Source organism: Cajanus cajan, chromosome 6 (genome assembly GCF_000230855.2).
Source record: "Cajanus cajan strain Asha chromosome 6, NIPB_CcT2T_4, whole genome shotgun sequence".
In the NCBI taxonomy this organism is placed as follows: Eukaryota; Viridiplantae; Streptophyta; class Magnoliopsida; order Fabales; family Fabaceae; genus Cajanus; species Cajanus cajan.
Window position 1 is genome coordinate 56704725 of NC_138522.1, and position 24848 is coordinate 56729572.

The 24848-nt window shown below is 31.1% G+C and overlaps 3 protein-coding genes across 5 annotated transcripts; 2 read left to right on the forward strand and 1 right to left on the reverse strand.

Annotated features, from left to right (window-relative positions):
* The first annotated feature begins 11191 nt into the window (after positions 1–11191).
* KCO5 (Ca2+ activated outward rectifying K+ channel 5) lies at positions 11192–12810 on the forward strand. Of its 2 annotated transcripts, none has more exons than XM_029271123.2 (2): positions 11192–12314; positions 12386–12810. In XM_029271123.2, the coding sequence occupies exons 1-2, from the start codon at positions 11431–11433 to the stop codon at positions 12474–12476; spliced, it is 975 nt and encodes a 324-aa protein (XP_029126956.1). In that variant the 5' UTR covers positions 11192–11430; the 3' UTR covers positions 12477–12810. The 2 variants fall into 2 exon arrangements, with proteins under 2 accessions (XP_029126956.1, XP_020212784.1); XM_020357195.3 differs by having other exon boundaries at positions 11317–12314; positions 12435–12810.
* A 5502-nt stretch (positions 12811–18312) lies between these two features.
* LOC109797629 (uncharacterized) lies at positions 18313–20460 on the forward strand. Of its 2 annotated transcripts, XM_020357732.3 has the most exons (5): positions 18313–18614; positions 18812–19398; positions 19556–19760; positions 19869–20071; positions 20154–20460. In XM_020357732.3, exons 1-5 carry the CDS (start codon positions 18392–18394, stop codon positions 20316–20318), a joined length of 1383 nt encoding a protein of 460 aa, XP_020213321.1. In that variant the 5' UTR covers positions 18313–18391; the 3' UTR covers positions 20319–20460. The 2 variants fall into 2 exon arrangements, with proteins under 2 accessions (XP_020213321.1, XP_020213320.1); XM_020357731.3 differs by having other exon boundaries at positions 19556–20071.
* Positions 20431–22832, reverse strand: LOC109797628 (pentatricopeptide repeat-containing protein At2g21090). The gene has a single exon (XM_020357730.3). The coding sequence runs from the start codon at positions 22669–22671 to the stop codon at positions 21082–21084; it is 1590 nt and encodes a 529-aa protein (XP_020213319.1). The 5' UTR covers positions 22672–22832; the 3' UTR covers positions 20431–21081.
* Positions 22833–24848: the final 2016 nt, after the last annotated feature.

Genomic DNA, 24848 nt, shown 5'->3' on the forward strand with positions numbered 1-24848 from the left:
GATTGTTTATAACGGTGTCGCTATAACTCATAGCGACACCGGTGACACGTGACATTATTTTCACTTCAGGGAAGCCATGAAAGTCATATACTTAAAGTCGCTACAGCCCATAGCGCCACTAAACGGCTTAAATAAAGTCGCTATAGCACATAGCGCCACCAAACGGCTTAAAAAAAATAAATTCAAATGTAAAAAACAAACTAAGTTAATAATTTTATAAAAAAAAATTAGTGACGCTATGTGTCGCTATAGGCCATAGCGCCACTTTTATAAATATTTAAATAGATAAAAAAGGAAAAAAATATGTATAAAATAAAGAAATTATAGAAATAATAAATTTATAAATATATATTTATATGAAATTGATAATATAAATTAAAATTTGGAAGAAAAAAAATTAAGTTAATAATTTACTGGAATTAAATAAATTTTTGTAAAATAATTTACTAGAATGTTAAGTATATAATAATTTTTAACAAATATATTTTATTTAAAAATTGTGTATAGTGTATAATAAAAAATGAAAAAAAATAATTTTTTTCTAGGGACAGAATTTATTTATATAAATGGAAATAATAAAAAATACAAAAAAAATGAATTACAAAATAATTTTTAGAAAAAAAACTAGTACAATAAATCTGGAGAAAAAAAAACCCAATAACCTAAAAAAATGAAAATAATAAAAAAAAAAGGTTAGTGTCGCTATGGACTATAGCGACACAATGGCGCTATGGCCCAGAGCGACACTAGCCTTCTTTTTTTTTTTTTTAAATTCGTTTTTTTGCTACTTAAAGTCGCTATGGGCTATAGCGACAAAAAGTCGTTATGGCCCATAGCGACCAGCCTTTTTTTTTTTTTTTTTTTAGTTTTTAGTTTTTTTACCTCAATTTTTCTTTTAAATTTTTGTTTTTTTTTGTTATTGGGTCATTTTTTTCTGCAGATTTATTCTACCAGTTTTTTTTTAGAATTTATTTTGTAATTCATTTTTTTTGTGTTTTTCTACATTTTTTCCCTTCACTTATTTTTTGCCCAGTTTTTTTTAAATTTACATATAAAAAATTTATTAATACACTTAAATAATAAATTTTCTTTAAACTACACAATTAATTATTTTTAATTAAATTTATTAACAAATTACTGAAAATATATTTTTAATTATATTAAACAAAATACTTAAAATATAAATTTAATTAAATTTGTTTATTTCTGTACTTATTTAATTAAAAATATAAAAATTAAGTTTTTAAAATGAAATGTTAATATTTAAAAAATAAATAATTTTCCCGAGTTTTTTAAAAATTAACATATTTATAAAATAATTTTCGTTTTTATTTTTTTACTTATTTTTTCCACAATTTTTTTAAAATTTAACATATTATAATATACTTTTATTTTAATTATTTAGTTTCTGTACTTTTAGTTATAAATATAAAAACGCAAAATTAAAAATAAAATGTCATTATTGCAAAAAAAAATACAAAATGTGTGGCGCTATGGCCCATAGCGACACTCATGACACGTGGCAAATTTGAGTTTCAATATAAGCCATGAACGCCATATTAAACGAGTCGCTGTAGCTGGTGGAGACTTTTATAGAGATGCTATAGGCTAAAGCGCCTCAAGTCGGCTTAAAATAATCTAAAATAAATTTAAAAAAAAAAAAAGAAAATTAAAAAATGGGGCGCTATGGCTGATGACGCCTCCCAGGAGTCTATTTAAAAACCATATTTAATATTTTATAAATATAAAAAATGAAAATTAATTTTATAAAAAATGTCTGATAAAAAAGAAAAAATCAATAGAAATTTTTAAAAATATAAAGTTAAAAAATGAACTAATATAATGTGAAATAAATTAAAAAACGAAAAAAAAAATTTTAAAAATTGAGGCGCTGTGGCCTAGGGCGCCTCCAAGGCGTTTGGGCTCACAGCGCCTCAAGTGGTCTGATATTTATACCATATTTAATATTTTATAAATACAAAAAATGAAAATTAATTTTTTTAAAAATTTCTAATAAAAAAGAAAAAACAATAGAAATTTTTAAAAATATAAAGTTAAAAAATGAAGTAATATAATGTGAAATAAATTTAAAAACGAAAAAAAAAATTTAAAAATTGAGGCGCTGTGGCCTAGGGCGCCTCTGAGACGGTTGGGCTCACAGCGCCTCACGTGGTGTTTTTGTAAAGTATATATATTATATTTTATAAAGATAAAATATGAAAAAAAATTTATAAAAAAATGTCTGATAAAAAATAAAAAAAATTAAAATTTTTGAAATATTATAACTTTTAAAAAGAGGTAATATAATGTGAAAAAAAATTAAAAACGAAAAAATATATATATAAATTTGAGGCGCTATGGCCCAGAGCGTGACCACACACAGGCTAACACGTGTCCACAACTAATTTGAGGCGTTGCAACTAATAGCGCCTCATTAGTTGACCGGCTGCGTGACCACACAGAGGCTGACACGTGTCCATAGCTAATTTGAGGCGTTGCAACTCATAGCGCCTCATTAATTGACCGCCTGCGTGACCACACAGAGGCTAACACGTGTCCACAGCTAATTTGAGGCGTTGCAATTCATAGCGCCTCACTTGGCGCGTAATAAATTCACCGCGTGCTTGGCCAATGAGACGCTGACACGTGGCACTGCGGTTAAAAACTTTTTGTATGTAATTTATAATTATTAAAAAATTAAATTTATATAAATTTTAAAATGATTTCATTTAATTCTGTGTTATTTATGTTAATTAAAAAAATATTATTTATATTTGAAATAGCTGTAATTTAATTCTGGTTAATTTAAATTTTTTCGTAAATAATTATATTGAAATTATAAATTGATATAATTTATTTCTGTGTAATTTATGTTTATTAAAAAAATAAATAATTACGAATTTATAAATGATTTAATTTATTTCTGTGTCATTAAATTTATATAAATTCTAAATTAATTTAATTTAATTCTGTGTTATTTATGTTAATTAAAAAAAAATTGATTTATATTTGAAATACGTTTAATTTATTTCTGCTTAAATATTGAATTTATTTATTTTAATTCTGTTTTTATTTTATTTAATTAAAAAAAAAGTTTATTTAAATTTTGAATTTATTTAATTTAATTCTGTTTTAATTTTATTTAATTAGTAAAAAAGTTTATTTAAATTTTTTAATTTATTTAATTTAATTCTGTTTTAATTTTATTTAATTAGAAAATAAGTTTATTTAAATTTTTAATTTATTTAATTTAATTTAATTCTGTTTTAATTTTATTTAATGTAAAAAATAATTGAAAAACGAAAAAAAAATAAAAAATGGGGCGCTGTGAGCCACAGCGCCACTCAGGCGTACTGGGCCACAGCGCCTGTTAAGAAAATAATTTAAAAAATAATTGAAAATCGAAAAAAAAAAAAATAAATGGGGCGCTGTGAGCCACAGCGCCACTCAGGCGTACTGGGCCACAGCGCCTACTAAAAAATAATGTAATAAATAATTTAAAAATGAAAAAAAATAAAATTATGTGGGGCTATGGCTCACAACGCCACTTTGGCGTACTGGGCAAGCCTATAGCGACACTGGTCCAGCCCAATCAAGCCTTAAAAAAAAAAAACCCACATGTCATGGGTGTCGCTATGGCCCATAGCGACACCCAATAAAAGAGCCCCAAAGGTGTAAATTGTTTCAAAACACCCTTATTTTGGTAATAAATTTTAAAAAATGCGCTATAGTGGTCGTTTAGCCAAATAATTTTATTATCATTTTCTTTTTTTATAGTGAATATTTTATTATTATTTTCCTATAATGGAACAATTGGACTAAATGTGTGTTCAGAATCAAATTTAAAATATAGATCATCATTATCTCTCTTCATCTAACAAAAAAAAAATAAGGGGTACATTTTTCATTGATTGATGTAATTCTTGCTTAAATATATATATGCATCCAAATAAGCCCTAAATTCTTTAAGGAATCATTTGACAAAAAAAAATCTTGGCCCATAAACCAAAATCAAAGATGGTCAGGTGAGAAAAAGCAGAAGACGCAATTACGGTTGAAAGCTGGGTTTGTTAGCCTTACTTCAGGACTTCATTGTATTGCTATTTTTTTTATTATAGGTTTTTGTAGTTTCTTAATCTTTGTATCCCTAATAAACAATAAAAAGGAGGTAGAGTTGTGAGGCTTACTCGAAAATCATGTGACTCGAAAAAGGGTGTGAAAATTACTCGAAACAAAAGATAAAGGTTAAACACCTACCAAGATTAAATTGAGAGCCTTATTTGTTCACATGTGAATGTGTTCGAATAGAATTAATTAAATTGAACAAAGGAGTGCTCGAAAATTTATTTGTTGTTCATTAAAGGGTTAAGCTAGAACACGGTCTCGATAGCAACTCGAGAATGTAATAGTAACTCGAAATTGTAGAGTTGTTATTGAAGGGATCTTAACAGTTAAGGCACACTAAGGTGGTTATTAAGGGTCGAATAGAGTAAAGTTGAAGCGTGAGGCGAACGGTTATGGGAAGTTACAATTTAGAGTCACGTAACAAGCATAGTGGATAGCGGTTATCCCCTAGTGGCGTACATGCATGAAATTAACCGTTCTTGATTGGCTCTATTAATACAGAAGCTACGTACCTTCACGGAGGTCGGAAAAACTCATACTTGAATTAACTTCTGAAGCACTCTCTGCCTACACACATATGACTTTCGTGCACAAGATCGTTTTTGGGTATGACTAACTCTCGGTCACTTTTCTTTTGCTTTTTAGGAGTAGAATTAGCATAGTTCTCTTAGTTATTTCTTTTAATCACGTAGTTATATTACTTTGATATTGTAACTCTGGAACATTATGCAAGTTGAACCATGATTTGTATTGCAAGTATCTCAATTATTCATTTTGTTCATCTTAGCATTTATATGTATGGAAATTATTGCTTGTTGATTTTTGAAGAATCTTTAGAAACAAGTAATTACTAAATCTTCCTACTACTCCTCTTCTCGTTTTATAAGACTAAAACTCAGAAACATCACATATCTAAATTGAAACTTTTTTCGTGCTAGTTCAAGTAAAAAGAATCCATAAAACAAATTCCACCGTAAACAAGAGTAAAAACATGTCTTTCCTTAAATCACTTAGAAACAATGACCATATCCTCTTAGGTATATATTTTAAGGTGCTCTGTTTATATATTTGAGTTTTTTTTTCATATAGGAAAAATCACAATGACCCTCTCCTCTTTGGTATACATTTTAAGGTGCTCTGTTTGTACATTTGAATTTTTTTTATATAGAAAAAAACTCATAACTCAATATAATAAACAACACAGGGTGGTTCATAAAAGCATCCAAGTATCTATAGTTTTCGATGACTCTGCATATAGGTTTATTCTTCATTCGTTGGTGTGCTTTAGATAGCTCAACTTTTTTTGGCAATCCAACGACCTTTGACAACTCAAGTACTTTTTAGGCATTTTTGGGACCTTGGCTAACTCAAGGGCCTTAGAAAGTTTCAGGACTTCATGGAGTTTTGGTATTGACAAATTGACCTTAAATAGTTTAGTAATTCTTGGCTCTTGACTTCAAATCACGATGGATCAATTACTAGTAGAAGAAGGGGGGAGGGGGCCGGAGGAGAAAACTCTGATTTCTTTAAGGTAGTGTTTGTTTCCGGGAAAGTACTGTTCACGAGCAAAGAAAGGCGTGGAAAGTATCCGTTTGTTTCCCCTGATTTGCAACGAAGGAAAGGCGAAGAAAAGAGAGGGGAAGCACTATTGCTCTCCTCGCACAAAAGGGAAGAAAGGAGGTGAAAGACACGTAGGATTTGTGAAAATCCGAAAATACCCCTCCCATGCATGTGCCATGCAGCAGAGAATCTCTGCCATTTCACGGACCCTCTTTGTGTCATGCATGCATACTGGCAGGAATCTCTGCCATTGTTGACCGGAATTATTGAAGGAGGTTTGTCGTTGCGTTTGAAATAATAATATAAGAGGAAGCTCTCTTTGTGGTGGTATGTCATAGAATTTCAGTTGAGTAATTTCGGTTGGTGTTGCTCACGTTCTTCACGGGCTGTTGCGTGGCTGGTGGTGGCTGGTGGTGGCTGGTCGTGAGTGATTGTGGAAGAGCTACTCCATTGAAGGTTAGTTTTGATGTCATTTGATATATATGAAGGACCATAATCGATTATGGTTGGTTACATAATCGATTATGGCCTTCCATAATCGATTATGGGTGAGGCATAATCGATTATGCAAGGCCATAATCGATTATGTGCCAAGCATAATCGATTATGCATGATGTTTTTGCTGACAGTGGAACTCGGAACGGCCCCGAAACGGCCCCGGAACGACCCGTTCCAAAATGCATTTTATGAGGAATATGCGAAATCAGAACGGGCCGTTCCACTTTTAAAACGGACCGTTCCACTTTTGGGCTTTGTGTATAAATTTCAACCCCAGAACGGCCCGTTCCGGACCCGTTCTGGGCACATTAATTTGTTATTAATCCGTATATATATATATATATATAAATTAAATATTAATATTAAATAATTATATTTAATTTATATATATATTAAATATTTAATATATATATATATATAAATTAAATAATTATTTAATTTATAGATATAAATAAAATAATAATATTAAATATAATCCATCACATGTTAGGCGACTTTTTGGCTTACCCCCACATCTCCGCCTCAACCAATTGTTAAAGTTCATGGGTCAAAGTGGTTGATTTGTGATTCTTAGTTATTGTATTTTTTTATGCATTATATGTAATGTTTTACTAATGATTTAAACATTGTAAACTTGACCATAATGTTATAAAAGTATTTATTAATGGTCAAAGATACATTTTAATGTTATTACTTGCAATTATGTTTTATGAAATATGTCTTATGTTTAACATCATATTTGCTATTGGTTATTTTATGTATAATTTTCAGGTATGACATCCGGTTCAAGAAAAAGAAGTTCAAAAGAAAGCAAAGGAAAAACTCCTGCCACCTCGGACAGAGCAGCTGGTCCTAGATTACCACAAATTGAAGAAGTTCTAAATCAGACACGTTTTTTCAGCCAGCGTGATCAGATGATTAAATATGGCAAGGAGTTTTACCACAGGATAGTCCTTCATCCAAAGGTTATGGACTTTAGCTACTTTGCCACATCAGGGTTGTATTTTCACCACCATTTAGAATATCAAGGTTTGCAGCATTTTGTGGCTCTCAAATGTGATTTCTTTGAAGATCTTGTTAAGGTCTTCTATTCCAACTTGAGAGTATCTGAAGCTGGTTTCCTCTATAGTGACGTCAACAAAACAAAGATAAAAATAAAATCATCTGATTGGTTATCTCTGGTTGGTTTGAAGTATCAGGGGCACAAATTAGCATTTCCAAACATCCCAGAGGAGATGCAGTTCGACCGTCACATAGCACTCACATCTATGATTAGACCAGAGCTGCAGGGCCGAAATGTCAGAAATGTAGGAAGTCTTAACATTAACGACAGACTCCTACATTATGTCTACGTCCATATATTGGCTCCCAGATCAAGTAACTTTTCCCAACTCTTGCAGGAAGACATTTTTCTGTTATGGGCCTTAAAGAATAACATTTTGATCAACTGGCCCCATTATATCATGCAACACATGGTCAAATGCAAGGACAATGGGATGCATCTTCCATACCCCATTTTAATTTCACACATTTTGGCTGCTTATGGCGTAGACTTATCAATTGAAGTTGCAGTCGAATTAGGGTGGGCACATTTTTTTAATAAAAATACCTTGAAAAAATTAAATGTCGTGAATGTCAACGGGGTATGGATACATGGCAAGGATAATCATCATCATGGCCAAAATGTTGAAGATGAAGACAATGCAATGCCTGAGGACCATGGTGAGGAGCAGCCTGCCGACATCACACAACAACCTCCAGTCCAGTATGATGGTCAAATGCTTTCCCAAATATGGACTGGCATTCAAGGGTTACAAGAAGGATTAAATAATTTGACCATCAATGTTAACAGAGGTTTCGATCGAGTACATAACAGACTTGATGACCTCGAACAAAAATTTGATGACTTTCAGCGTTCATTTGAATAAACTACGTTATTTTATTTTCTTTTTTATTATTGTAATTTAAATATGTTTTATTTAGTTGCAGCATTTTTCATTTCTATTATTTTATGTCATATTTAATTATTGTTTACTTAATTGATGATTGAATTATATTTTCTGTTCCATTTTGCAAATATGTTATTACCCATCTACTTTATAATGTTAAAAATTTGTTAATTTTTTAATTGGTAAAAATTAACTTGTACAATTAACAAATGTATCTTCATTTCATTGTAATTTATGTTAATGATTTATCAATTTTTTTAATTTATTAATTAATTTTCAAAAAATTTATTGTACATTTTTTTATATTAACAAATTTCTATTATTTAAATATTAACATCAAAAAGTGGAAATATAAAAAAATAAAGTAATACATGTTTATAAAATTAAAATAATAACACTTTCATAAACATTAATAAAATAATGTTACAAAATATAATTATCATAATATATTTTGTTATTATTATTTATTATTATAAATATTATTGTTTTCATTTTTATTAATATTAATATTATTATTTATTATAATTAGTATCATTATTATTTATTATGATTCTTATTATTTTTCTAATATTTATTATTATTCTTATCATTATTTATTATTTTTGTAATAAATAAACCCTATTAATATAATTTTATTGTAATTACTATTAATTACAATAAATAATATTATACTCATTTTTAATCAAAGGGTAAAAGTGTAAATTATATATTCATCTCTTAAATTTTTATTTTTTATCTATCATTAAATTTAAAGCAAATATTTAAATTAATTGATTTTTAAATTAATTTTTTATAATTTTTTTAGTTAAAATTTATATATTTATCTTTTAATTATAATAATTATAAACTTTTTTTTAATCTAAGGGCAAAATAGTAATCTTTCCAATTATCAATTAAAAAATTTATTTTTATCTATCACATCAATCAATTCATTCACAAACTTTCACAAACTTTCTCTACACTTTCCACTCACTTTCCCTTAATCCAAACAACCTCACTTTCTACTCACTTTCCCTTCAAATCCCTCCTTTTCCACTCCTCCTTTTCCATCCTCAAATCCAAACAAAGCCTAAGAAAAGTTTCTCTCAAGACAAGAGACAAAGACTTTCATAAAAAATAAAGTTGCACAGGTGTTATTTTGATAAATTTTTTTTAAAAAAATATTATTTACGTTAAAAATTCGAAAGCTGGGTTTGTTAGCCTTACTTTAGGACTTCATTAATCATTGTATTGCTATTTTTTTATAGGTTTTTGTAGTTTCTTAATCTTTGTATCCCTAATAAACAATAAAAAGGAGGTAGAGTAAAAACATGTCTTTCCTTAAATCACTTAGAAACAATGACCATATCCTCTCAGGTATATATTTTAAGGTGCTCTGTTTATATATTTGAGTTTTTTTTTCATATAGGAAAAATCACAATGACCCTCTCCTCTTTGGTATACATTTTAAGGTCCTCTGTTTGTACATTTGAATTTTTTTTATATAGGAAAAAACTCATAACTCAATATAATAAACAACACAGGGTGGTTCATAAAAAGGATCCCAGTATCTATAGTTTCGATGATACTCTGCATATAGGTTTATTCTTCATTCGTTGGTGTGCTTTAGATAGCTCAACTTTTTTTGGCAATCCTACGACCTTTGACAACTCAAGTACTTTTTAGGCATTTTTGGGACCTTGGCTAACTCAAGGGCCTTAGAAAGTTTAAGGACTTCATGGAGTTTTGGTATTGACAAATTGACCTTAAATAGTTTAGTAATTCTTGGCTCTTGACTTCAAATCACGATAGATCAATTACTAGTAGAAGAAGGGGGGAGGGGGCCGGAGGAGAAAACTCTGATTTCTTTAAGAAAAGTTTCTCTCAAGACAAGAGAGAAAGACTTTCATAAAAAATATTTTTCTAAAATTAAGAAGTTATAAGTGTCTCTTTGAAAAATTCCTCATAAACTTCTCCTAAAACTAAAGCCTCTCACTCTACACAAGACTTTCAATGTATGACTTAAACTAGTATCTGAATACATGAATGTTACATAAATTCTTAAATACAAACAAAAAAAAAAGTAATCCGTTAAACTATATCGAGATAGCAGATTGAGTTGTTTAGTAGGCCTGAGCATCGGTCGGCCACGGTCGGTTTCAGACCAAAATTCTTAAAATCATCCGAAACCGATTAAGAAAAATCAGGAGCCATTTCCGACCGACGAAGAACTCGGGTTTTAGCGGGTTCAATCCGTGCGGGTTACGGGTTCATCGGATGGATTCATCGGTTTGAGAAGCTTCCTCTAGCGTCTCGTGCCGCCATCCTTCGTCACTCTTTGCCGGTCTCCGTTACTGCTTCATTTGGGGGAAATCACGGAGTTTCAGATCTCCACATCACCACCTTCATCAACCAGAACAGGGAGCTTCTCAGCGGCGGTAGCCATGGCAGGAATAAGTTGAAGAAAAGAGGATGTTTACGGAGTGAAGAAGAAGAAGAAAGAAGACATTGTGAAGAAGAAGAAAGAAGCAGAAGAAAGAAGACGGAGTGAAGAAGAAGAGGAAAGAAGACGAAGTGAAGAAGAAAAAGAAAGAAGACGAAGTAAAAGAAACGGAGAAAATAAACGGTGAAGACGAACGGTCGGATTTGGGTGCATCGGATGAGAAAATTCTAACACCGAATCCGACCGTTAAAACCCGTTTGAACCCGAAATTTGCTTCAGAAAAAATCCGAAATACCTGAGAATTAATCCACTTCACCCGATCTGATCGTCGATTTGGCCGATTTCGGATCGGCCGGAAGTTTTTGCCCGGGCCTATGTTTAGCAAGAAACAAGAAATTAGGCACGCATAAAGTGGTGTTTATATTGGAAAATGAGAAAGGTATTCTTGATTTAGCTGCCATAAGACAGCCTCGTCATTTGCCAAATCATAGTAATCGGACTTAATCCAATTAGCAGGTTGTGTTTATCTGATTAATATATAGAGAAGAGAGCCCCCCATTGGTTTGGTACTTCTTTTATCTTAAACAACCACAATAGAATAGTATAATTCTTCTTTTTCCTCCCTCACATCATTAGTACCTGTTTGATTGGTATGAAAAATGTTAAATGATTACTCCTAATCAAACGTCGCAATCAGCAGACGTGGCGTGGGGCCCACCCCCAGTGGAGGCTATGTTTGGTTGCTGAGTAAAGAGGCAAAGCAGCAATCATTTCGCTCAAATTAAACCATTCCGAAACTCCGCAAGTAAAGTTAAAGGAACATCACACACACACACACACACACCAATCTCATCATTTCTGAACGAGCCCCAAGCCATGGAACGCGGCGATTTGGCCCTCCCATCTTCGAAATCCTTCAACGACATCGGCGCCCACGCGGAGATACAACCCTTCCACCAGCCGAACAAGAAAAAACTGAGCCGTTGCAAGACAGCCCCAGCCATGGTGAGCATGCGAGACCTGAAACCTAGGACAGCCCAAAAGCCGAAACCCAGATCCAGTTCGATAATCCGACAAGGGATGTGTCTGCTGGGCGTGTACCTCTCGGTGGGAGTGGGCATATACACGTTGAACAGAGAGAGGTTCTCGGGCGTGGAGACCCACCCCGTGGTGGACGCCCTGTACTTCTGCATAGTGACGATGTGCACCATAGGGTACGGCGACATAGCGCCGTTAACGCCGGTGACGAAGGTGTTCGCGTGCGTGTTTGTGCTGGTGGGGTTTGGGTTCATGGACATACTCCTGAGTGGGCTGGTGAACTTCGTTTTGGACTTGCAAGAGAACGTGATCCTGATGAGTGGTTTGAGGGCGCGTAGTTATATTGTGGACGTGGCGAAGGGGAGGATGCGGATAAGGCTGAAGGTGGGGTTGGCGCTTGGGGTTGTGGTGATGTGTATTGGGGTTGGGAGTTTGGTGCTGTACTTCGTGGAGGGCTTGGACTGGGTTGACTCTGTTTACTTGTCGGTTATGTCTGTCACCACGGTTGGCTATGGGGACGCCGCTTTCAAGACGCTTCCTGGTCGCTTGTTCGCCGCCGTTTGGCTTCTCTTTTCCACTCTCATGGTCGCTAGGGCTTTCCTCTACTTGGCTGAGGCCAGAATCGATAGAAGGCATCGCCGCATGGCTAACAATGTCTTGCAAAGGGATATTACCGTTCAGGATTTGCTTGCTGCTGATCTCAACCACACTGGTTTCATCAGGTTTTTTACACTTACACACCCAAATTTCCATTATTTGTTTGATTATTATTTGAAAGGATTGATTTTGTTAGATTCTGTTCTTACTGGAAATTTCCATGTGCCATGGCTCTTCCCCTTCAGCAAGTCAGAGTATGTGATCTTCAAGCTGAAAGAGATGGGTAAAATACAGGAAAAAGATGTGTTGCAAATTTGTGACCAATTCAGGAAGCTTGACCCCTCTAACTGTGGGAAGATAACACTGCCTCATATTTTGGAGGGCTGTTTATGACCGATTCAATGCAAATCCAATTGTTACAGTTACAGTGCAGAAGCTGCCAAAACTTTTTTTTTATTTACAAATTCCTGCAAATGTTTATAAAACGGGGATACTAATTGAATTGTTTGCAGCAATATTTTGTACAGAAATTACACTGATTCTAGAGGTGGTTGCAAATCATATGTACAGAGCTAGTTATGAACTAGAGGAAGAATAGAAAGAGACCCATCATTCTGAACAGATTTCAGAGGCATTATATTATTTCTTGTATACAACATTCCTCCTTATATATATAAAAGATCATTTTTAAAAAAATTGATTAATTTAATTAATAATATTAAATTTGTCAATTTGAACTATTTTTCAAAAGTTATACTTAATATTTTGAAATTAATCATTTTTTTTATAAATTACGCACAATTTTATTAGAGACAATTTTATTTGAATATGATAAAGTAATTTATCTCATTAATCTTTAGTATTTTTTTCTAAAATGATTATTAATTAATTATGGATATCATAAAGAAAAATCAGTGTAAAAGTTAATTAAAAAGAATCTTTACGGATAATAACATAAAAAGGAACTTGTACAAGGGAGGTAGTATATCTTTCCCTTGACTCCCTTTAATTGTGTGGAAGTTATTTAACATCCTAACAGGTTAAAATGATAAGTTATTCTTAATCTCAGTGGATGTTTGAACGTAGAATAAATAGGTAAGCATTGCAAATGGTTTTTTACTGTTTATACTATTATACAATAAAAAAATTTGTTATCTATATAATAAATGTTAAAGTCTCGAAATTTGTTATTAGTTTTAATAGTGTGACTATAGTAGTTTTAATTGTGATAACATATGATGATATGTTGTTATTAGACATTTAATTAAAAGTTGTGATCAAAATTTTAAAATAAAAAACGAAATGAAAAACTTGAAAAAAATTTGTGTGATTTTAGGTATTAAAATATGAAAAGATGAAAAATAGTTTTTTTTAAAGTCAAACTTATTATATTTAAAAATTTATTAAAAAAATTCAATAGTTTTAATGTTGTACGTGATAGAGCATCATATGTTTAAAAAATGATAAAATGTCATTACTCAATATTTCTTAATTTGAATATGCAAAAATAACCAGTAGTGTTGCGTGTCTTGTAAATTATTTTATAATTGATATTACATATGTCGTAAGTAGATTGAGCAGGTATATTCATAATCTAAATGATGATTATTGAAGAAAAAAAATGAATTAATCACTTATATATTGTTAGTATAAAATTTTTTAATATTGGCAATCAATTATATCTTTTAATTGTGTCATGTCACTGTAAAAAGTAAATGTGTTTATAGTGTATAGGTGATTAACTCAAAAAAATTATGTCTTTTAAAAATATGTAAAGACACTATGACTTGGAGTTTAGAGTTTATTGACTTTTCAACTCTTTTCAAAAGGTTTTTGTGATACATATCGGAGTTTAGAAAAATATTAGGTAAGTAAATATATATTCACTTTAAGAGGTGATATTATTTCTTAGAAATTAACAAAACAAACATGTATAACATGATTTACAATGAAATTGAAATTTCTAATACTTGAATGTACAGGTGAATAAGTATAATAGTTAATGAAACTTAATGACTACTATACTATTATAGGGAGATCTACATCTCTTGTATCCTTTCACTATGATTAATAAACTACAACTGTTGTAATTAATAATGCTTATAATAATAAGAGAAGATACTAAGACATAGCGTCACAATTTTAATTAAAAATTGTAGTATATCACAAAAGTATGTAAAAGGTGAGAAAATCTTGTAGATCTATAAGTAAAGGAAAATTCTATAGTATCTCATAAAAGGATTACTTAGGAAAATTGTCTTTGATATATTACGGGGATGCTTTTAAAGCCATGAGTAGGAAAAAATATGATGGACACCCAATTAATGGTCAAAGGAAGCCATATGAATACTCTTATGCATTACATTTTTTATCCTTGTAACACGAGCCAATGCTTGAAGTGAGGTTGAGCCATGAGTTGTTAATAGATACATAGCCCTTAATATGAGTTTAGGGTTATAGAGATGTACTTTAAGTATCTACCTATGTGAGTGGGAAGACGTAGGTTACTTTCTATGAAAGACTTTAGCTATCTTTCTAAAACACTCATGAGCAATCCAAGGTGAATATACATATAAATGTCTAAAATATTGTGTAAAATTTTAATCAGGTTTTTAAAAGAAAAGTATGTGTTGTGAGAATCACATCTTAAATCCATTAAGTTCAATAATAATTTACTTTTTGGACATAAGGTGTTAATCAATCCTATGGATATTAATACTTAAGCACAATAACCTTTCCTTATCCATGATTTGTTTTATCTTTCTTTTACTTATCTGCCATTAATGAGAGATTGTGAAGATAATGACATATAAGTACTAATTATTTTAATGTTATTCTATGTTGTTTTGGACATTATTCATGAAACTTTAATGTGTTTAACTTCGAGTGTATAAATTTGAGTATAAATCTTGAAAAATAAATCGATTATCAAATTGTCATTGAAGACTCACTAAAAATTTACTTTTAGAACAGTGATTATTTATAAAACATAATATTCTCTTTCATTATTTTCTATTAATATTTTCTAACAAATAGCACAATATATTTTTTTAATTACTAGAGTTAGTAAAATGATGAAATCTAATGTATATCAAACTTTAAATTTAAATTTTGTCGATGTCTTTATATTTTGTTTAGATGTAAAATATAATTTTTAACATATTTTTATTACTTAAAATTATAAAAATTATTAAATAAAGTATGCAAAATTTTCATTTCTAATAAATTTACATTCAAATTCTTTCTCTTCCCCACGTATAACAATGACAGCTCGCAACTTGATTAGTGAGCCACATAGTCAAGAACCACAAGATGAGACCAAGCTTGGTTTGTTGCTGCCCACACATTCTCTTTTTAGCTGACTATTTATATGACAAAAGCTGCAGTGTCTTATACCTTGAGGAGCTTTTCACAATTATTGTTATCAAATATTTATCGACTTTCTGAATGATTAAATTTTTTAAAAAAATGTTCAATAATAACTTGATTTTTTTTTTTTATTATGAAAGTTTAGGATTTAAGATTTAAAATTTATCACAAATTTCATTAATGGTAATTAGAATAAATTATTATTTGCGTTCCGTCATCATTGATAATCGTCACTCATGTTTTTTTTTATCCAAATTCCAAAACACAAGAAGTCAATTAATTAGAATGGTAACTAGAGTTAAGTTTGTAACCAAAGGAAATTATAAAACTAAGCTATTGGGTCTCAGAGCCCAAGGCTGAATAGTGAAGGCCCAGTCTAACCAGTTTCATACATTAGGTCTTCGCAAATTCACCAAACGACAAACATTGACGAATGACGATCTGGTCTTGCCTTTTTGTTGTGTCAGTGAATAAAATAGAACGTGCATGCACTTGAAAAACACCAAACAAATAGGTAAAATGATTATTTTCTTATTTGACATTTTTGCCGTACTTTCAAAGAAAAAATGTTTTGTATAACACTATAACTTTTACATATTTAGGTGTGCTGGAGCCCAATTCAGTTCAATATATTTTTATGTAAAATATACTGGGCATGATAAAATTTGATATGGAGATCTAAACCCAGTTTCTACGTAAAACATAATCTATATTTATTAAGATTTTTTAGAGAACTAGCAAATTGTATATACTCAAATGGAACTACAGTACATTAATGATTTGGGTTTTTGTTTTAACTTGATCTATATTTCAGGGCTGTGATTGTTGTAATCTAGAGTACGTTATGGAGACTAATAGTGAGAGAGTTCCTTTGATTTGTGACACAATTAATCCGCTGGGACTGGGACATCCATCATCAAATAAGATTGTAGAATTGGTCCCCAAAGGATGGTTTTAGAGCAAATAGTAGTTCATGCAATAAAGCTTGTATTACTTCTCCTAGAGTAAAACAATAAACAAAGGATTTTTCTTGTTAGTGATAATAAAATAACATTTTTCAATTTATAAATACAGCAAAATTGTTGATTTTTTTAATCTTTTGCATTTCAAATCAAATTTTATCAATATAATTTATCAATCAAATTATTAATGTTATCAATACAATTTATCAATCAAATTATTAATGTTATCAATATAATTTATCAATCAAATTATTAATTTTATCAATATAATCTATCAATCAAATTATTAACCTAAAGTATTTTTTTAGCTAAATATAAAATTATTAATGAAACATTTAATGCATTTATCAATCAATTGCAAATTGCAGTACGTACACTAAAAGTGTAAACAATTTAATATCACATCATTTGATTATATATTTCATTAACGGTAAGATCGTTGATTCCATTGAATATTTGTATTTAAAATAAAATTTTATGCATGCGTTAATTTTAAATAAATATGAAATTATTTATCACAACTTTATTTTTCATAATACTGTTCATTAAATGATTATCTTCTAAGATTTGGTTAATTAAATGATTGACTAAATAAAAAGTATTTATATTAATTATGTGAAACTTATAATTATATTACTCAATTGATGTGTTAATTATTCTGATAAATATTTTTAAAAATTACAACAATTAATATATATATTTTTAATTATAATAAATATTGGTTATATAATTCTATGAATTTTTTAGGTTAAATTATAATTTTGGTCTTTAATCTTATTTTTTAGATTCATTTTGCTTCTTTATTTATTAAAATATTTATTTTATTCCTTTCTTTTTTATATTTGAATCAAATTGGTCATTTTAAAATAATGTTTATTTTCAATTTTCTAACATGATTTTGAATCATTTTTTGACTAATTCAATATGTGACACTTGTATCATTAGATTTACCCTATGAAAGCTATAAAATGTAATTGACGTTCAATTGCAAAGGGGTCATAAATATAGTGAAAATCTTATGAAAAATATATCTTATGAACAATTAGAAAATAATATGAAATTAGTTTTTTAAACTTTTTTACTTTCACCATGATTATAATACTTTAGGTTTGAACTTCAATTACATTTAATAATTTTTATAAAAATGAATTTTATCAGACAAGTTTTAAGTCTTGAATCAATACAAAAAAGGATTTAAAAGGATTAAATTGACCTAAATTTAAGAGAAAAAATATCAAAATGATTTTAAAAAATAAAGAACCAAAATGAACATTTTAAAAGATAAAAAACTAAAATGAATCTTAAAAATAAGATAAAGAGCTAAAAGTACAATTTAGTCAATTTTTTATGGATACATTTTGTTGGAAATTAAATAAAACTGATAAATATTAAATAGAAAATAAAGAAAAAGCTATTAAAAATCACATTATAATAGAAAAAGCTATTTATTTATTTTTCATTATCAAGGAGTTTCTCCTCATTAAATAAAGACTAATCTTCTTCGAGAGTTTAATAGATATTAAGTAAGTAGATATCCTTTTTCAGTTTGAATTTTATTTTTCATTCACAAAAGTCAAAATTTAATGATAATTAATATATCTTTTATTAAATAAAATTTAAAACTAGATATATTCAATACATTAACTATTATTAATCAAATTCATTTATATAGTCAAGTGAAATGAATCTAATTGAGAAAAGTAAATATTCAATATATCCACCAACTTGCATTCAAATGTACATAGCATGCAAATTAATATTTATCAATACATATATACTTGGTATGACTTTTCAATTTTACTCCATTACAAACATAAACGTTCAAAGATATATCTAGTTTGCTGGGCCACTGAGGCAGGGAATCCCTGGGAATGGGAATGAAAATAGATGAGCAGTTACGTACTTTGTTTGTGTTTGTGTTCGTGTCAAGCGTCGTCACCGCAGTCACAAGTCATGTTTCTGCAGTAGGAGACCCAGGAATGCAGAGAAATGGACTGAGGGTGGCCTTTGAAGCATGGAATTTTTGCAATGAAGTTGGTCAAGAAGCTCCTCTCATGGGTAGCCCAAGAGCTGCTGATTGTTTTGATCTTTCAAGTAGGCCAAATCAAATTACACAAACAATTTTAGAACACCAATAAACGTTTTAGGTTCTTTTTTTTTTTTTGTTCATAGACATGCGGTGTACAAAAACTGACAACTAAAAATTAATCTGTGTAGGATGTGCTTCCGCGAGACATTTTTGTTCTTTTAACATAATGATTTCTGTTTTGTTGTATGAATATGATGCACAGGTTCAGGTTCAGGTTCACTGAAACACAAGGTCACAGAAGCTGATAACAAACTTGGGGTGGGAAAACCATTTCCTGGTCTTGGACCAGGAGATATCAATAATACTGACCTTTATGCAGTTCAAAAGGAATTGTATCTGGGATCTTTATGTCAAGTTGAAGACACCCGAAAGCCTTGGCAATTCTGGATGATAATGCTAAAAAATGGCAACTATGACACAAGTTCTGGTTTATGCCCCCAGGACGGGAAAAAGGTGCCTCCTTTTAGTCCAGGCAAGTTTCCCTGCTTTGGAGAGGGGTGCATGAACCAACCCATTTTGTGTCATCAACAGACACAGCTCAAAAATTCCACTCTGCATGGAAGATTCTATGGTACTTATGATTTGGATTCTGATTGTGAGGGTGAAAAAGCTGATCATTCTTACTATGAGGTAGTTTGGGAGAAGAAAGTTGATGAGGGAAGTTGGGTGTTCAAACATAAGCTCAAGACTTCAAAGAAATACCCATGGTTGATGCTGTACCTGAGAGCTGATGCAACCAGAGGATTTTCTGGAGGTTACCATTACGACACAAGGGGAATGCTTAAAACCGTAAGTTGAGGCTTAATTTGTCCACAGTTTCCTTCATAATGAACATTTCAAACTCTAAATTTTGTTTATGTAGTTATAAAATTGGTAAGCTAATCTATTTCCTTTCAATGTATCTGGTTTGATTGTTCGCAATTAACCATTTGGGTTCATGATTCAGCTTCCAGAGTCGCCAAATTTTAGAGTCAGGTTGAGCTTAGATGTCAAAAATGGGGGAGGACCTCAGAGCCAGTTCTACCTTTTAGACATGGGTAGCTGCTGGAAGAACAATGGTGCTCCTTGTGATGGAGACGTCCTAACTGATGTCACTAGATATAGTGAGATGATCATTAATCCTGAAACACCAGCTTGGTGCAGCCCTACAGGTTTGAGGAACTGCCCGCCATTTCATATCACTCCAGATAACAGGAAAATTTATAGAAATGACACTGCCAATTTCCCCTACTCGGCTTATCACTATTACTGTGCTCCAGGCAATGCTAAACACGTGGAGCAACCTGTAAGCACTTGTGATCCTTCCAGCAATCCTCAGGCACAAGAGATAGTTCAGTTACTACCTCACCCAATATGGGGTGCTTATGGCTATCCCACCAAAAAAGGAGATGGTTGGGTTGGGGATCCAAGGACTTGGGAACTTGATGTTGGTGGACTGTCCAGTAGACTCTACTTCTATCAGGTCAGTGATTGAATTTCTATTTACTGTTGGAGTCTCATGGCAGATTACGTGTCTCGTAAAATATTTGAATTTCTTGGTGCAGGACCCTGGCACTCCTCCTGCTAAAAGAATATGGACTTCCATTGATACCGGAACTGAGATATTTGTTAGCTCACAAGATGAAGTAGCAGAGTGGACTCTCAGTAACTTCGACGTCACTCTAACAAGGTCAAAGTATCGAATTGAAAAACTAGTTTGGAATTATTAGGCAAGGCTTCTTAGGGGGGTGCCATAAAAACATACTATAAGCTATTTTTTTTCAAATTTATCCTCAGATGTAATTTGCATAGTCCATTCTTATGATAAAACGTAAGAACCAGTGAATATTAATATACGGTATTCATTCTACCTTTTTATTCTTCTCCAAATTACATCCTTCCTGTTTTCGAACTATGCAAATAAACATATAACCTAAGCTAACTGATGTTCATTACCCATAAAATACAAGAAATTAACAAAAGCTAAATACCAGCATACAATGTCTACATCATATTTGCAATCCAATGATGTTCTTTCCCTCGTATCTCTTAGGATTTTCAATATTTTAGAGTAACCATGACTAACCATACCACCACAAAGCACTGCCAATGCTTTTATTGCCCTCCAATTGTAACTTTGCATTTGAAAATTCTAGAGTTGGAAAAAGCTCACTCGAACATTTTAACCCAGCTCGTTTTAACAACAGTACATACTTCATAAATCTTCAATAAAATGGGCATTTGATTCACCAGAAGCCAAGGGATATGAGTGATTGACAGTTCATCTGGCATTTTCCCTTGCCACTGGCTCGAGGATGTTAGAGACTCCCACGTCCCTTGGGCTCTAATATACCGTGGGAATTCATTTGGGTAGAAAGAGCCACAAAAGAATGAGGAGTGAGGATTTTTCTTCTGGGCAACACATTTTCTATTAAATTGCACTATGCACAATGCACGTAATCTTTATCACTCGGTCGAGTTTACAGATAGAGCTTACTCGACCCAGCTAATTGCCTTCTGCTTTTTGACTTTTCTCTCCTCCATCATATTCCTCAATTCAATTACACTGCTCCATATTCCTTTCTCGCCTTGGATTTTTGAAAGCATGGAGTAAGAAATAGGATTATTGCTCTCCAGTTTGCGGATTCTCTCTGCAGCATACTCTCCAAGTTGTAAATTTGAATGCAGGCCACAAGCTGCAAGCAACGCACCCCACAACACCACGTCAGGCTCAAATGGCAAATTCTTGATCAAATTTTCTGCTTTATCAAATTGCCCTGCTTTTCCATACAGGTCCACCATGCAAGTATAGTGCTCCATCTCTGTCTGGATTCCATACTCGGTCAGCATAGAAGTGAAGTGCTTTTCACCTTCTTCAACAAGACCTGCATGCACACATGCTGACAACACATTTAAAAAAGTGACTTCATCTGGTGTAAAACCAGCTTTTTTCATCCTATCAAACTCCTCTAGTGCTCGGGTAGCTAGCCCATGTCTGGCATACCCGCCAATTATTGAATTCCAAGACACCAGATTCTTATTCAGAATGGACTCAAAAACACGAAATGCAGCATCCGTATCCCCACATTTTGCATACATATCCACAAGCGAGGTCAATGAGATGACATTCTCCGCCATGCCAGACTTGATAACACAGAGGTGCAACTGCATTCCCGTTAAAAGAGAGGAACAACCAGCACATGCGTCCAACAAACTTGAAAAGGTGAAATGATTGGGACGAGTTCCCGACTTGAACATCAGAACAAAAAGCTTCAAAGCATCCATAAATCTCTTACTTTTCACATACCCACTAATCATTACTGTCCAAGACACCACATTCCTCTCACTCATTTTGTCAAAAACAGACCTTGCTTTGTTTATCCTATTGTTCCTGATATAACCATTAACCAAAGTAGTCCATGAAATTATGTTTCTCTGTGGCATCATATCAAAGGTTGTTTGTGCATCACCCATACTTCCCACTTCCATATAACCAGAAACCAAAGCGTTCCAAGATGTGACATTTTTTGCCAATATATCATCAAACACTCGCTTAAAAACCTCCTCCTCTCTTAAACTCGCATAAGCTTTGATCAACGAAGACCCAACAAACACACTTAAGTTAAGTCCCAAATGCAGTGCTCGAGCATGAACCTGGGGGATCAAAACATCCAACTCAGTACTTATAACTGCTCTGAGGAATGTGGAAATGGTATAGTCATCAGGGGGCACACCAGCTCTTCCCATTTGCAAGAAACAGTGGTACAACCCATCAGAGTTCGAGGTTCTGTGAAAACCAGAGAGCATGGTATTCCAGGAAACTACGTCTTTAAGGGGCATTTGATCGAACAGGTCGTGGGCATGTTGAATTTGATGATGTTTGGCGTAGGCATACATCATCATGTTCCAGGAAACGAGGTTGCGGGACGAGGGGTTTTCATCAAACAGTTTGCGGGCATGACTTATGTTGTCGTCTTGCATGTAAGTGTTGATCATGTAATTGAGCTCTGCCGATGTAACGGTACACATGTTGCGGGGGCTGGAACATGGCGTCCGCAACAGCAATCTATTAACGCAAAGCATTTCTTCTTTTATTGTAAATGAATTCGTTTTGCTTTATCGTATAAATAAAACACACTTGACAATTAGGAAGCATGTTAACTACTGCGCAACAGAGCAAGAAAAGGAAGAGCCAGGAGATTTTAAGTAAACAAAATTGACACCAAATTTCAGGATTTTAAGGAAAACATAATTGATAATGGGTTTTGTTGTTTAAAATTTTTTCTCAAACAAATGTTTTTTTTCTTCATAAAATAAGTTTTTTTTTAACGTGTTTATCTATTTTTTTTTTAAAATAAGCTTTTTTTTAAGAAACAACTACTACATGTTTTTCAAAGAATTATTATTATTTTTATATAAAAATATGTTTTTAAGTTCAATCAAACAAACCTAATATATGTAAAAAAAAAATTTTTGTAAAAATGCTTTATCTTAAATATTATGTCAAAAAATTACTTGAGTTTAATTTAAATACACTTATAATGTAAAGGATTTTATACATTGTTCAAAATGAAATATTTTCTTTTTATTTCCTTAAAAAGGTTGTCATTTATGATAGTTTTTTTCCCCACTTCGTTTTTTCTTCTTAATTTTTTCTCTCCCTGTAATATGCATGTTTTTCACTTTTTGTCCCTAAAAATATTTGTTTAACTTTTGGTTCTTATAATTTTTGTTTTTGTTCTTGTCCCTGGAGTTACTTTTTCTTTATTAATGCATATGTCAAACATCAAGTTAAACAAAAAAATAAGACTAAGGATAAAATAAAATTTACATAGACCAAAAGTTAAACAAAAAATTTTTAAGTCCCAAAAGAAAAAGATAAATATAATACAGGATTAAAAAGATATTTAACCTATTTTTTAAAGTCATGATTAACATGATTTTTGATTTGTTAACATTATAAGTTTTCTTTTTATATTATCGATGTATGGAATTATACTTCTAATATTTTTTTAAAATATAAATTTAATCAATATAACTAATGTGTCTGATGTTTTTATTAATTAGATTAATTATATAAAATTTCATATAATTTTAAAATTATTTGATAGTTTATGACATCACTTTAATTTAATATATAATATTCAATATATATATATATATATATATTTATTTATTTATTGTTAGATAACATGTTTGTAAAAGTTGAAATTATGTGAAAATTGATATATAATCATGGATGTAATATTACATATTTTTTTTCTTAAGAATTGTTGCGGATTGCATCAATTGTCCCGTGGTAGAGGTTAGGTGGGCTAAGTCACTGTCGAATCATGACGCTTGGGTTGCTGCGCTCTTAAGTAAAAAGAGTTGCGCCCTGACTATCAACAATAGCTTTTGGCCTAGTGGTAAGCGCTCGATCCAACAAGAATAATGTCACATATTCATTGTACAAAAAGATATTAAGTATATAAATTTACAAATTTTGGCACCAAGTTTCAACAAATTTTGTACCTGTTCATTTATAAATTGATTTTTTTATAAATTGAAATTTCATTAATTTTACTTTTGATAAATTAAAATTTGAGAATTGATCTTAAAAAAAGTAAAATTGAAGTATCATTATAAAAAAAATATATATTAATTTTTTCTTTAAATTAAAGTTGTATAAATTATTTTTAGATCCTTCTTAATCATGGTTTTAGGAAAACCGTTCCCTCCTAACCATCCTCAGAATTGACTTTGCTAGTATTCTCAGAACATTAGTCAAGGAATCAATATATAAGTTTTTATTGAAAACTACAATAAACTTATATTCAAGAATATGCAAATACATTATTTAACAAAAATATTCTACTCTTGATTTCTTATCGAGTGTCTATAGGCATTAAAACATTGGTTATTATTTTTCATAATTTTATGAGTAATGTTACACATATAACAAAAAATTATAATATAAATAGTATAACTATAATATTACTTTTGTGTCTATCTCTCTTTATTACTTCATTTATTATGTAGAGATATATTATTAATGATAAAGAGAGATAAATTTAAAAGTGATGGAGTTGTTATATAATTTTTGTTGTATATGTAATATTATTTTAATTTTATTTGTTTGATAACTATTTAGAGAAGAGATAAGTTTTATGAGTGAAAGAAAATGAAAGTGGGGGAATGGAGAGATGGTTTAATGTTTATTTAAAAATTTTATTTTGTGGAGATGTGATTGGTTAGTCCCTTTGAGCATGAAGGGAAAC